The 12252-nt window shown below is 45.6% G+C and overlaps 1 protein-coding gene across 3 annotated transcripts in view; it reads right to left on the bottom strand.

Annotated features, from left to right (window-relative positions):
- Window positions 1–736: 736 nt before the first annotated feature.
- The window catches only part of PHF19 (PHD finger protein 19), a 43067-nt gene continuing 31551 nt past the window's right edge, over window positions 737–12252 (bottom strand). Inside the window, exons 10-16 of one of the 3 annotated variants that reach the window (XR_009759753.1) lie at window positions 10064–10131; window positions 8842–9012; window positions 8237–8312; window positions 7243–7328; window positions 6846–6941; window positions 1528–6088; window positions 737–1431 (exon numbers count right to left, since the gene is read on the bottom strand). Coding sequence is in view for 2 of the 3 variants with exons in the window: in XM_061604010.1 (XP_061459994.1) it covers window positions 5734–6088; window positions 6846–6941; window positions 7243–7328; window positions 8237–8312; window positions 8842–9012; window positions 10064–10131 (852 nt within the window). In the remaining variant the exon portion in view is untranslated. Of the gene's footprint in view, window positions 6089–6845; window positions 6942–7242; window positions 7329–8236; window positions 8313–8841; window positions 9013–10063; window positions 10132–12252 lie in introns of all 3 variants that reach the window. The other 2 variants (XM_061604011.1, XM_061604010.1) reach the window with 2 other exon arrangements.

Raw genomic sequence — 12252 nt, forward strand, 5'->3', positions numbered from 1 at the left:
CCCAGTAGGAGCTCTGGGTGGCAAACAAAAGCACTAAAAACACTCTAAAACATCATAGAAACACACTCTAAAATACAACGAAACATCCCTAAAAACATATTAAAATAAAACATCTTTAAAAACATTTTTTAAAAAGTTTTAAAAACATCTTTTAAAAGGCTTTAAAAACATCTTTTTTAAAAAAAGCTTTAAAACATTTTTTTTTTAAAAAAAAAACAGCTTTAGAAACATTAAAAAAAGCAATTCCAACACAGATGCAGACTGGGATAAGGTCTCTACTTAAAAGGTTTGTTGAAAGAGGAAGGTGGAAGGAAGAGGAAGTATTGTCGGAGTATAAGGACACACTCCAGCCAGCCAAAAACACTCAAGGGGGGCATGGAGCAGAGACAGTGAGGGGTGTGGCCTGGGAGCATTCTGAGAACCTGATAGAGAGGCCTGGAGGGCCACATTTGGCCCCTGGGCCTGAGGTTCTCCACCCCGGTCTAGATTTTGCCTTTGCTCATGAGAACAGGCACTCTCCCTTCCTCCCCCCTCTAACCCATGTTTTCCCCCCTCCCTAGCCAAACCTGCCTGGCTTCCGCTCTGCCCTCTTTTATTGCCCCCCTCCCACCACTGCAAATCCACCCCCTCAGCCAACCATCTCACTTTGCTTCACACGGCAGTGACCCCATTCCCCATCCCAAAGACAACGCCTTGGCAAAGTTTTTTTAAAAAACTTTTTAATAATAATTGTACATCTGTCATATTAATTACAACTTGAATATAACAAAACAAAAGGTCAGTTATTAAAAAGCAGCAACTTGAAAGACGGCAAATCTTTATTTCTCTCTGTCTCTTTTTAATAAGAAGGTGCACAGAAGCATTAAGAAGATCAATCCAAACTACTGTAAAAATTCATCTCTTCGGGAGAAGATGTTTGGAGAGCCCCGTTCCCCCCATTTCTCTCACCACAACAGATAAATCTGCTCTGTTGGGGGGGGGGTGTCTAGAATTGAAACGTGCAAATACAACCAAATTCAGCTGGCTCTGCAGATTCCCTCTTCTGAAGAGCACAGCGGATTTTTAATTTTCTTTTGAAAAGCCATTGCTCGGTCATTTCTATGTGTTCATCCATAGTGGCACCCCATTCCCTGTCAAGAAGAATGCTAAGAGGCAGAAGCAAATCTCCATTTTGAGCAAACGTCCCCTTTTCAGACTTTTCCTCATAATCAGGGCCTATTGGATGAAGTGTGTGCCAAACCTCAGCTTTCTATCTGCTGCGGAACAATTTTGATTCTCCGCTTCACTGGGTCAGTTGGCTAGCTCCAAGTCTCCTACTGCAAGAGGTACCTCATTTACCTCACACAAAGCTGGTGACAAACTACCACCTCAGAATTGAGGGCATGTGCAGAAATCGGGCCAAAGAAAAGGTTTAAAACAGGGATGGGGAGCCTTTGGCCCTCCAGATATTGTTGGGACTCCAACTCCCATCAGCCCCAGCCACCATGGACAATGGTCAGGGATCTGGAGGGCCACAGGTTCTCCCACCCTTGGCTTAAAAGTAGGGCCGGCTGTGGATTTGAGGAGCCATTGGAAGGCCCTGGTGGGATTATCTGGGAGCGGCAGCAGCAGCAGCGCTTTGAGTAGTGATGGGTGGTGGCATGTGGCTGCCATTTTACCTTTGTGGCATTGTGGGGAAGTAAGATGGTGGCAAAAAAAGACAGGTGTCAGTGGTGAGCCCTCCTGGTGTTCCAGGAACTACCCATGGATGCCAGGTGCTGATACCAACCCTAGCTAAAACTGACTTGGTGTCTGTTGTACAGTTAAATCAGAGCAAGGGGAGGAAGCTTTGCCCTCACTCTGATCTGGCTTCAGGCATCATCTTACATATTGTCACCATGAAGCCAAATCCCCATATTTCTGTCCTCCCTGCTTTTCCTTATGAGCAAAAGTGCAGACACACTTTTAGCACACAAATTGATTAAAAATTGATAGGGCTGCCCAGGGCTGAATAAAAATTGCTTCAGGGACCCGATCCAATCCACAGACTCCCAAGCTGACCATCCCTACTGTAGAGCATGCAGACAGTACAGAAGTAAGGCACAGATCCTGAGAAGCTCTTAACAAAGTAAGGGATTCGGACTGAGGCTCAGTTCAAAGTTCTTGAGCAAACAGGTTGGGCTTGAACTACTGGAAGTTCATGTTCATGAGAGTTATAATTGTGTCCCCTGGTGCACTGAATACCTTTTTAAAAAACATAGGAACATAGGAAGTTGCCTTATACTGAGACAGAACATTATCTAGGTCAGTATTGTTGACACTGATTGGTAGCAGCTCTCCAGGATTTTTGGCAGGAGCCTCTCTCAGCCGTACCCGGAGATTGAACCTGGGGCCTTCTGCATGCTAGGCAGATGCTCCGCCACTGAGCTATATCCCTTCCACTACATTTCTCCTAAAAATTATCAGCAAGCCACCAGAAAGTAATAATTCTTTTTGCCGTTCCCCTGACTGTGATTTGCCTTCATAACAACACCATAAAAGCCAATAAGATTTAGGTGAGTCGTGACATCTGAAGCTACATCAGAGCAAGGGCAATGCTTCCTGCCATCACTCTGATTCTACTTCATGGCAACACCACATAAGCCAATGGGATTTGGCTGACTGATGGCATCTGAAGCCAAATCAGAGCGAGGATTCTGTCATCACTGACCAATTCTACCCTGTTGTCCCATATATCAAAGTGAGGCCCCACTTCCACCACAGCCAGGGGCCTAGATAAGCTTTAGTTTAGTCTCTCATTGGTGGTCAACTCTGCAATTTAAACCAATTTAACTCTCAGCCAAGGGATTCTGGGGGTTATATCCAATACTAGTCCTAGACCCAATGAAGTTAATGGACAATGCTAACTTAGTCCCATTAATTTCAGTGGGTCTCCTCTGAGTAGAACTTGGTTGACTACAACTCTGAAAATTGACAGGTTGTAGTCACCTAACTCCTGCACATAGTCTCACTGAAATGAATGAGCCTATGTTAGCCACGCCTATAAACTTCAGTGGGTCTACTCTGAGTAGGACTAGCACCCAAAGTTATCTATGGGATGAATGACCTTCAACAAAGAACTCCCCGCTACCTCTCAAAGCTACCATTCCCAAAGTTGTGAAAAGGAAATTTATGGGTGTTAAAACTGGTTTCAAACCAGTTTAAAATGCATAGCATAGATACGTAGGTTCAAATGATACTGGAGCTTTGCCTGGTAATACACTGTAGCTGTAGCCACAGCGTGCAAGGTGGGGCGCTGCCACTGTGTGGGTCTCCCGGCTATGGTGGTGATAGCGCTCACCAGGAATAGGAGTGGGGAGGCTGGGATGGCAGTAAGGACAGGGGAACATCAGTGGCTGATGGCAGCAGAGGGCGTACATGCATGCACCCTGTGTTGACCTCCACTGCCAGCCTATTGCTTCCCTGCTCTGGTCCCATCAAGCAGCAGCACCACCACCACAGCTAGGAGGGCAGCACAGGAACAGTGCACCACCTCACACACCACAACTGTGTAGCAGCACATTTCAAATTCTCATTCCTCAGAGGCTGGCAACGGTTTGCCAATTGTCCTTTTAGCAATGTAGGCCACATCCACACCATACAATTAAAGCAGTATCATACCACCTTAAACAGTCATGGCTTTCCCCAGAGAATCCTGGGAGCTGTCGATTGTTAACGGTGCTGAGAGTTGTTTGGAGACCTCTATTCCCCTCACAGAGCTACAACTGTCAGAGTGGCTCAACAAATAAATCCCTCTGCCTAGTATATTGTAGAGTTGGAAATCAGGACGATCACGGGGATGGAGCGACTTCCCTACGGAGAACGGTTGCAGCATTTGAGACTTTTTAGTTTAGAGAAAAGGTGAGTTAGAGGCAACATGATAGACATGTATAAAATTACACATGGCACGGAGAAAGCGGATAGAGAAAAGGTTGTTCTCCTCTCATAACATCAGAACTTGTGGACATCCAACGAATCTGAACGTTGGAAGATTCAGGACAGACAAAAGAACAGACTTCTTCTCACAGCACAGAGTTAGAACTATGGAATTCGCTCCCACAAGAGGCAGTGATAGCCATCACCAACCTGGATGGCTTTCAAAGAGGATTAGACAGATTCACGGAAGACTCTTGATGGCTACTAGCCACGATGGTTAGTCACCATAGTCAGAGGCAGCATGCTTCCAAATATCAGTTGCTAGAAGCCGTAGGAGGAGAGAGTGGTCTTGCGCTCAGGTCCTGCTTATGGGCTTCCCAGGGGCATCTGATTGGCCACGGTGAGAACAGGATGCTGGATTAGATGGGCCACTGGCCTGATCTAGCACGGCTCTTCTTGTGTTCTTAACTGTAGCTCTGTGAGGGAAGCAGGGGTCTCCTAATGACTCTCAGCACCCTTAACAAACTACAGCTCCCAGGATTCTTTGGGGTACTATTTAAAGTGATATCATAGTGCTTTAAACGTACAGTGGGGATGTGGCATGAGTCTGTCCCGGCCCCTTTCCAGCACTCAAATCTCCCCTTCTTTTGCAACGTTTCAGTCATCCCGGCAACAACTCAGTGAAGTTAGGCAAAGACGATTATCCCCGCTCTGCAGAGAGAAGTGGAGAAAACAGGAGCCTGCCTTAGGCCTACTAGTGAGTTCACGGATGAGGCAAAATTTGAACCCATGGCATCCTGTCCTGACCCTCACCTAGCCATTACGCCAGACGTGAGGAATCCCCAGCCTGCAGGTCTCATTAGGCCTGAAAGTCTTCCCCGTTTCACTCACAAGGCCATTTCGGCAAAGCCACGCTCAGCTGAACTACACCTGGTATTGTATATGATACTGGGTGTGGGGCAGGCAAAGACGCAGCTGGGCCAAGGGAGTTTTGCAAGCAGTGCCGATCAGCTGAGCGGCAGCACCTGCAAACACGTGCACACAGTGCCCTGCAAAGTGCTGACAATCAGCCGATTGGCTGGGTTTGCAAAGCACCGCACATGGAGCTACGCAATTCCCCAGATATCAACCAAAGATTGTCTGTGTGGGCAAACACAGGTCATCATTGTGACATCAGGCGATTGATAAGCGGGCAACCCTGCTGGGGTCTGGGCTGGGGTGGATGGAGAGATAAAGATCTGACCCACTGGCTGGCTCCAGTTCGCCACTACTACACCACGCTCACACCCATTCTTAAATCACTCCATCTCTTTGGTCTCTGTCCAATCCCCGTCGAGAAAGGTCCCATTCCCTGCTTGGTTAAGCACCTGGACAGTTTCACTGGCTATCCCATCCCAAAATGGCACCATCCATTTCCCTCATCAGGCAAGCAGAGAGATTCCCTCTGGAAACAGCCAGTCTTGATAACACTGATCGTATGGGTGCAACCCACATGTTCCCTCCTCCTCTCCCCCTGAAAAGAGGCAGTGTTAAAAGCAACACGATTACACTTCGTATGTCGTTCACAACACAAATCGCCGTTCTGATGAAGGCTCTCAGAGACACCTCTTCAAAGTCTTTCTCGGCTCCCATCCTCCGTCCCAAGGAGTGACCACATGCTGGTGTACAAAGGACACATTTGGATTGTGCTCTCCGAAATAAGTGCTAAGCAGGCTCTCTCCAAAACAGGCATGGCCCAATATGGCTTCCTCGTCTGGTCACATGACTGGCTTTGAGTTGATTCCCCCCACCCCCTTTTCCTTTCTCAAGGTCAAACTGTCCCAGATAACTCATGCAAACTCAGTAGGGAGTGGTACCCTCCCATTCCACTAGGTACTCGACTTTACCCCCTGGGGACACCCTACGGGCCAACACTTGGTACTTTTCTCCGCACACCAGCCTGCCAGCGGCGCCAAAGTAGTTGCTGATGGATGACTTCAAGTGGGAAAGTGACGAGTCGTCCTCGCTCATGCTCTCGAAGGTGGGGCAGTTGATGGCGTTGTCCGGACGATCCGGGCCGCAGGCTGCCTCACTGTCTTCGGAGGAACAGGCGGGGGTAATCCTCTGGGGGCGTTCCAAACATTTCTGCTTCGCCTCGATGGCTGTGTAGGTTTTAGCTGACAACTTGCGCTTCCGACTGCCCACGTTTCTTCTGCTAGAAGAAGAAATAATAATAATAATAAATTACAACTGTGGCATTTAGTCTATAGATCAATTAGGTTAGAGATGAGGAACCTGTGGTCCTCCAGAAAGACTACAACTCCCATCATCCCTGACCAATGACCATGCTGGCTTGGGCTGATGGGAGTTAGAGTCCAGCAATATCTGGAGGTCCAGAGTCCTCCACGCCTGGATTAGATGAATCCATTAAAAATCATTCTGACTGACCAAAGAGTGCCCCCTGAACCCCAGTTAAGTTTATATATACCAGTATAGTATAGTGGTTAGAGCAGCCTTTCCCAACCGGTGTGCCTCCAGATGTTGTTGGACCACAACTCCCATCAGCCTCAGCCATGCTGGCTGAGGCTGATGGGAGTTGTGGTCCAACAACATCTGGAGGCACACCGGTTGGGAAAGGCTGGGTTAGAGTATCAACTGGGACCTGGGAGACCAAGGTTCAAATCCTTGCTCACAGCTATGAAGCTCATTGGGTGACTTGGAGCCAGTCACTGTCCCTCAGCCTACCTCACACGGAGGGGAGGGGGAGAACTAGGTTTGTATGCCACCTTGCGATCCTTGGAGGAAAGGGGGAATACAAATGTAACAACAACAACAACCATTAATTCCACATAGAAAGATAGATGATAGATCGATATGCTTATAAAAACTGCCAGTGTCAAGGGCCATCTTTAAAATACACAGCAGGCAGCCTCCAATGCAGTCACGCTGAATGCAAACCAAGAGTCTCTCACCTTGATTCATAGGACAGGCTGGTTGTGGCTGAACCTGAAGTGCTGACGGCATCCGTGGAATCCACGTCAGAAAGGAAAGTATGGCTCGAACTCCCGCTGGAAAACAGCAAGAAAGAATAAAGAGGGTGGTGAGAAAAGAGTCAGACCGCTCTTGTGCAATAACTCAAGTAACTTGGCTTAAGCAGGGACTCAGTCACGGAGCGTGTGAAATCGCCACAGGCAACAGTGCCTCTGGGCATGGGTCTGCAAAGCCCACTTTGCCACATCTTTGCCTGGGACTGAACCTGGAAGCCTCTAAATGCAAAACATGCGCTCTTTCACTGAGCGATGGCCCCCTCACTTCTGCCAGCCCCACACCACCACCATCCCCAGCATCCCCAGTCCACTAGGCTGTTACCTTTTCAAACTCTGAATTTCATCCAACGTGAAATCAAAGATGCTGGCCAGGTGATGGTTTGTGCTCCAAGCAGAGGCAAAATCACTCTGAGAGCCGCAAAGGAAAAAAACAGAACGACAAAAAGCAAAAGTCCATTACAAACAGACGTATCCTCAAGCAGGGGGGATGGAGAACTGGGCCCAGACAGGGGACCTAATCTTTATCTCCCCCAGCGCTCATCTGCCAAGTCACAATGACGTCAGGTGACCCGCTTTTGTCCGGGTGGGCAAAGGCACAGCGCTTAGCAAGTGCCACCAAACTGCTGATAGTCAGCACTTCCAAAGCCTAGTGCGCAGGGCTTTGCATGCCAACTGGCAGCAGGGCTTGCAAAGCACTGCACAGGGAGCATTGCAGATGATTGCAATTCCCCTTTTCATCCAGCTGTGTCCAGGTATAGGACAGGTATGAGTAACTTGGCCAAAACAACCCAATGGGCCTAATCGGCCAAAGGTTCCCCACTACTGCTTAAGCAGTACATAAGAGCATAAGCAGAGCCCTGCTGGATTAGGCCAGTGGCCCATCTAGTCCAGCATCCAGTTCTCACAGTGGCCAACCAGAAGCCCCAATGGGAAGCCTGCAAGCAGGACCTGAGCACAAGACCAGCTCTCCCCTCCTGCGGCTTCCAGCAACTGGCATTCAGAGGCTTACTGCTCTGGCAGAGAATACCAGTCACCACTGTATCCAAGTGGAGACTGAGCATGCTCAGCGATCATGGAATGGTGACTACAGAGGGAGTGGGAATGGAAAATCGGAAAGGGAAACGGAATGGAGCATCTTAGAAAAGGGCACGGCTGGCACTCTGATCAGCCTAAGCAGATAAGTTGCTGATAACCAAAACAACAACGGTATCTGACACTCGGGTTTCAGTAAATCGGGAGATTAAAAAAGAAAGAGGGGCAGTTTTCATTGTTTAAAAAAATAATAAAATAATAATAACAACCACCAAGACACTAACACTAGGGATCGCATCCTCCAAGAGAAACTTTGATCTTTTCCTTCTCCTTTCCTGCTGGAGATCGTGCGGCAATGAACTGTGGGAAAGCAGTACCAGAAGAATTCATAAATTAAAAATCTGTTCAGTGGAAAGCTTATAGCATCTTTGCATGGCTATTTTTCCCCTTGTATTTCCTCTGCACGGCGTTTAAACAGCCGTGTTTTCCCCCCCCCCATTCTTTCCATGCACAGCAATGTGCATATCTGAAAGGCCACCTCCTTCCCTACAGACCCTCTCAGGTGTTAAGATCCGCAGAGGGGGCCCTCTTGGTAGTTTCTCCATCCTGACGGTGGCCCAGGAGAGGGCTTTCTCTCTGTGGCAGCCCCTAAATTGTGGAACTGCCTCCCCAAAGAGGTGCGCCTGGCACCTTCATTGTACAGCTTTCACTGGGTGACCTTGGGCCAATCACCATCTCTCAGCCTAACCTACCCTCACAGGGTTGTTGAGAGGATAAAATGGAGGCAGCCCCCATGTATATCACCCCAGGCTCCTTGAAGGAAGGACGGGGTATCAAAGTGAGAAACAAATAGATCTAGCCACAAGCATCATGCCGCTCCAATGCAGACCTGTTTTTGTGGGAGTACTTGAGTCTCCCTCTTTTCTTTGGCTCAGTTGCTCTACCGTCAACCGGTGCAGGGATCTTCTCGGGCAGGAGTTTGCTCGGCGGGTTGGGCGGGACCCGGATGCGCAAGCGGAAAATGCATTTCTTCTTCTTGATTTCCTTCCCGCATAGAAATCTAAAAGGCGGCAGAAAGAAGAGCTTGGAATCCACTAAGCTGGAGACACATCAGGAGCGGGTTGGACTAGATGACCTATGAGGTGCCTTCCAACTTTTTATAATTCTACGATGCACAGAAAGCTCATTTGGATGCTCAGCGTGCAACAAGGGCACTCGCAGAGACCTCTGGAGAAACTGACACTTAATTACATGCTTGCTTAAATGACACTTTAAAAATCAGCTTTGAAACTCATGAAGGATAGCTTGTACCTATAGGCCCGTGTCAGTAGTCACCTCCATACTAACAAGATAAGAAAAGCCTGCTGGATCAGGCAGATGTTCTCACAGTGGCCAGCTAGATGCTTGGGGTAAGCCCATAAGCAGGACCTAAGCACAAGAGCACCCTCTCCTCCTGTGGTTTCCAGCAACTGGTATTCAGAAGCATACTGCCTCCCACAGCAGAAGCAGAGCATAGCCATCATGGCTAGTAGCCTTATCCTCCATGAATTTGTCTAATCCTCTTTTAAAACCATCCAAGTTAGTGGCAATCACTGTCTTTTGTGGGCACAAACTGAATTCCATAGTTTAACTATGTGCTCTACTTTCTCCTTTTTCTGGAATTGTTTCCCAAAACAATCCAATAACGTCAACGCCAAATCATTGCAATCCAATACCTTCCATGTTGTTCTTCCATGTTTTTTCGGACTTGACTGCTAATTATTTTTTTTACAAAAACAACTGTGCAATAAAATGCCATTTGAAAGGCATCCTGCCCAGTGTGGACTGGCAAAATTGTCTTAATGCTCATGAGGGCTACTGCACTTTTAATTAAAAGTTTCCTGTTTGCTGGTCCAGTTTGTTTTATTGGTTCCTGTTCAGCAACATTGTGGAAAATGGCTTTCTGAGACTTTTGCCAACCTGCACCTGTTGCCTACTCAATTTTTTTCCATTCCAAACTCTGTCATCTGGGTCGTACAAATGGCAATTGCCATCTGTAATGACTTCCATACAGAAGTCAATTACAGGGACAGGAATATAAATGGAGAAAAGAGACCTTGGATTATGCTTACCTGCTTTTGTAGCTGTTTAGTGCATCAAGGAGGTGGGGGCCTCGCTCTGCTATGGGGGTCGCAGTCAGCTGGGGAAAAAGACCTTATTTAAGTATTTAAAAAAATAAATGCTGCTTTAAAGGCCCAGAAACCCTCTCAGACAGCATCATGAAACAATTTAAAATATAAAAACATATAGCCAAGAGGGCAGCATGCAAACAACCCAGGCCAGGCCACAACTCATATGAAGCATATCAAATGGTTTAGCGCAGAGGCTCCCGGCCACCAGTGGTCTACGAGCTTCATCCGGGTGGTCTGTGGATTTGTGGTTGAACACAGGAGACAACACACCCATTGCATGAAATATGCATATTGCCTTTTTTTTTTTTCAATAATTTTTATTCAGATTTTCATAAAACATACAAGACGAAATCATAAAACATTCAAAGACAAAAAACAAAATCAAAAATAGTTAAACAAAAAAAAAAAAAAGAAAAAAAAAAACAAAAATAAAAAATAAAGAGTAAAATATTGACTTCCCATTTGTCAAAGATCAAATCAGTTATAAGTCTATAATATATAACAATCCTGTCTCTTAAGTCATATTATAAAATCACTTTCCTCCAGTAGTTATCTTACTTAATCATCAAATCTCATAAACATTACTTTATTCTTTCCACAAAAAGTCAAAGAGAGGTTTCAATTCTTTAAGAAATATATCTATCAATTTTTTTTTCCAGATAAGCATATCGATTAATCCATCTCATTACTAATTATGATAATCTTATTGTCATAACCATAGTCAAAATAAACATTTCAATTAATCCATCACATCAGAATCTGTTAGGTTCAGTAATTTCAGTAGCCATTGTTCTATTATCCCTATTAGTTCCATTTTCCATCTTCCATCTTCAGTAGTCTTGTTAAGTCCAGTAATTTCAGTATCCAATCTTCCATTATCAGTATTCCATAATAATCTTGCTGTCAAAGCCATAGTCATATAGTAAGAGTCTGATGGGAATTACCTCTATCCCAAATATTTTCTTGCCATCCATTCTGAATAGGTTGCTGAAATACTGCTGTAAAATCATATCTCTGTTCTTTTTTTCAAAATACACTGGGTCATCTCTTGAAAGTTTTTCCATTGTCACATGGCTGCAGTTAATTCCATAGATTTTCTCTATATTGGGCTCCATCACATCATTCCAGTCCAGAAGATTATCCATGCCATTGATAACTTTATCTCTAGAATCTTCATTAATTTCTTCAGAGATAACATTGAGTTCCAAACAATAGATTTTATTTCTAAAGTCCATAGACTCCAAATCTTGTTCCTGTTCCACGTTTGTTCCAATCTCCGTGATCTCCTCTCTCACAGGGACCCCTGTTCCAGTCTCCAGGGTCTCCTCTCTCACAGGGACCCCTGTTCCAGTCTCCAGGGTCTCCTCTCTCACAAGGACCCCTATGTCTTTAATCTCCTGTGTCTCCAAACAATAGATTTTGTTTCTAAAGTCCATAGACTCCAAATCTTTTTCCTGTTCCACGTTTGTTCCAATCTCCGGGGTCTCCTCTCTCACAGGGACCCCTTCCAGGGTCACCTCTCTCACAGGGACCCCTATATCTTTAATCTCCTGCTTCATTTTACTCAATTCAATTTTCAGCTCCTTACAACCCTGTCGCAGGTTTTGTTTCGTTATCTCAATCTCATCCATTATTTTCTGAAACATAGTTATTTCCAGATTCTCAGCCACTTTCTTAATTGCCATTTTAAAAGAAAAATATAGGAAAACCACTTCTTATTTCAGCAACAATTGGGTTAATACTCCAAACTTGGTGACATCACAGTATAAACAGAGCAGACAGCCTTATCTCTCCATGCTTAAGTAAACAAAATGCAGTTCCCAGGATCGAAACAATTAATGGCGGTCGTCAGGAAACAGATTCGTCAAAATAAAATAGACCAAAAAGAGAGTAGTCTCAGACAATATAATATTCTTCAAAATAAAAATCTGGAATAGAAATCCCTCTTCTGTGTATATCTTTAGAATGCAAATCCAGGACAGCTTTTTGCAACAAAAACAGAGATAAGCTATTAATTAGTGAGTAGCAGAGAGAAGTTATGGCTCCCCAGTGAGATGTCAAAAACCGATCAATCTGGCAAATCTCTTTTAAACAGCAACAATTTAAGTCAAGTAAAAGAAAAATATAGA

The sequence above is a fragment of the Rhineura floridana genome, chromosome 20 (assembly GCF_030035675.1).
Source record: "Rhineura floridana isolate rRhiFlo1 chromosome 20, rRhiFlo1.hap2, whole genome shotgun sequence".
Classification (NCBI taxonomy): Eukaryota; Metazoa; Chordata; class Lepidosauria; order Squamata; family Rhineuridae; genus Rhineura; species Rhineura floridana.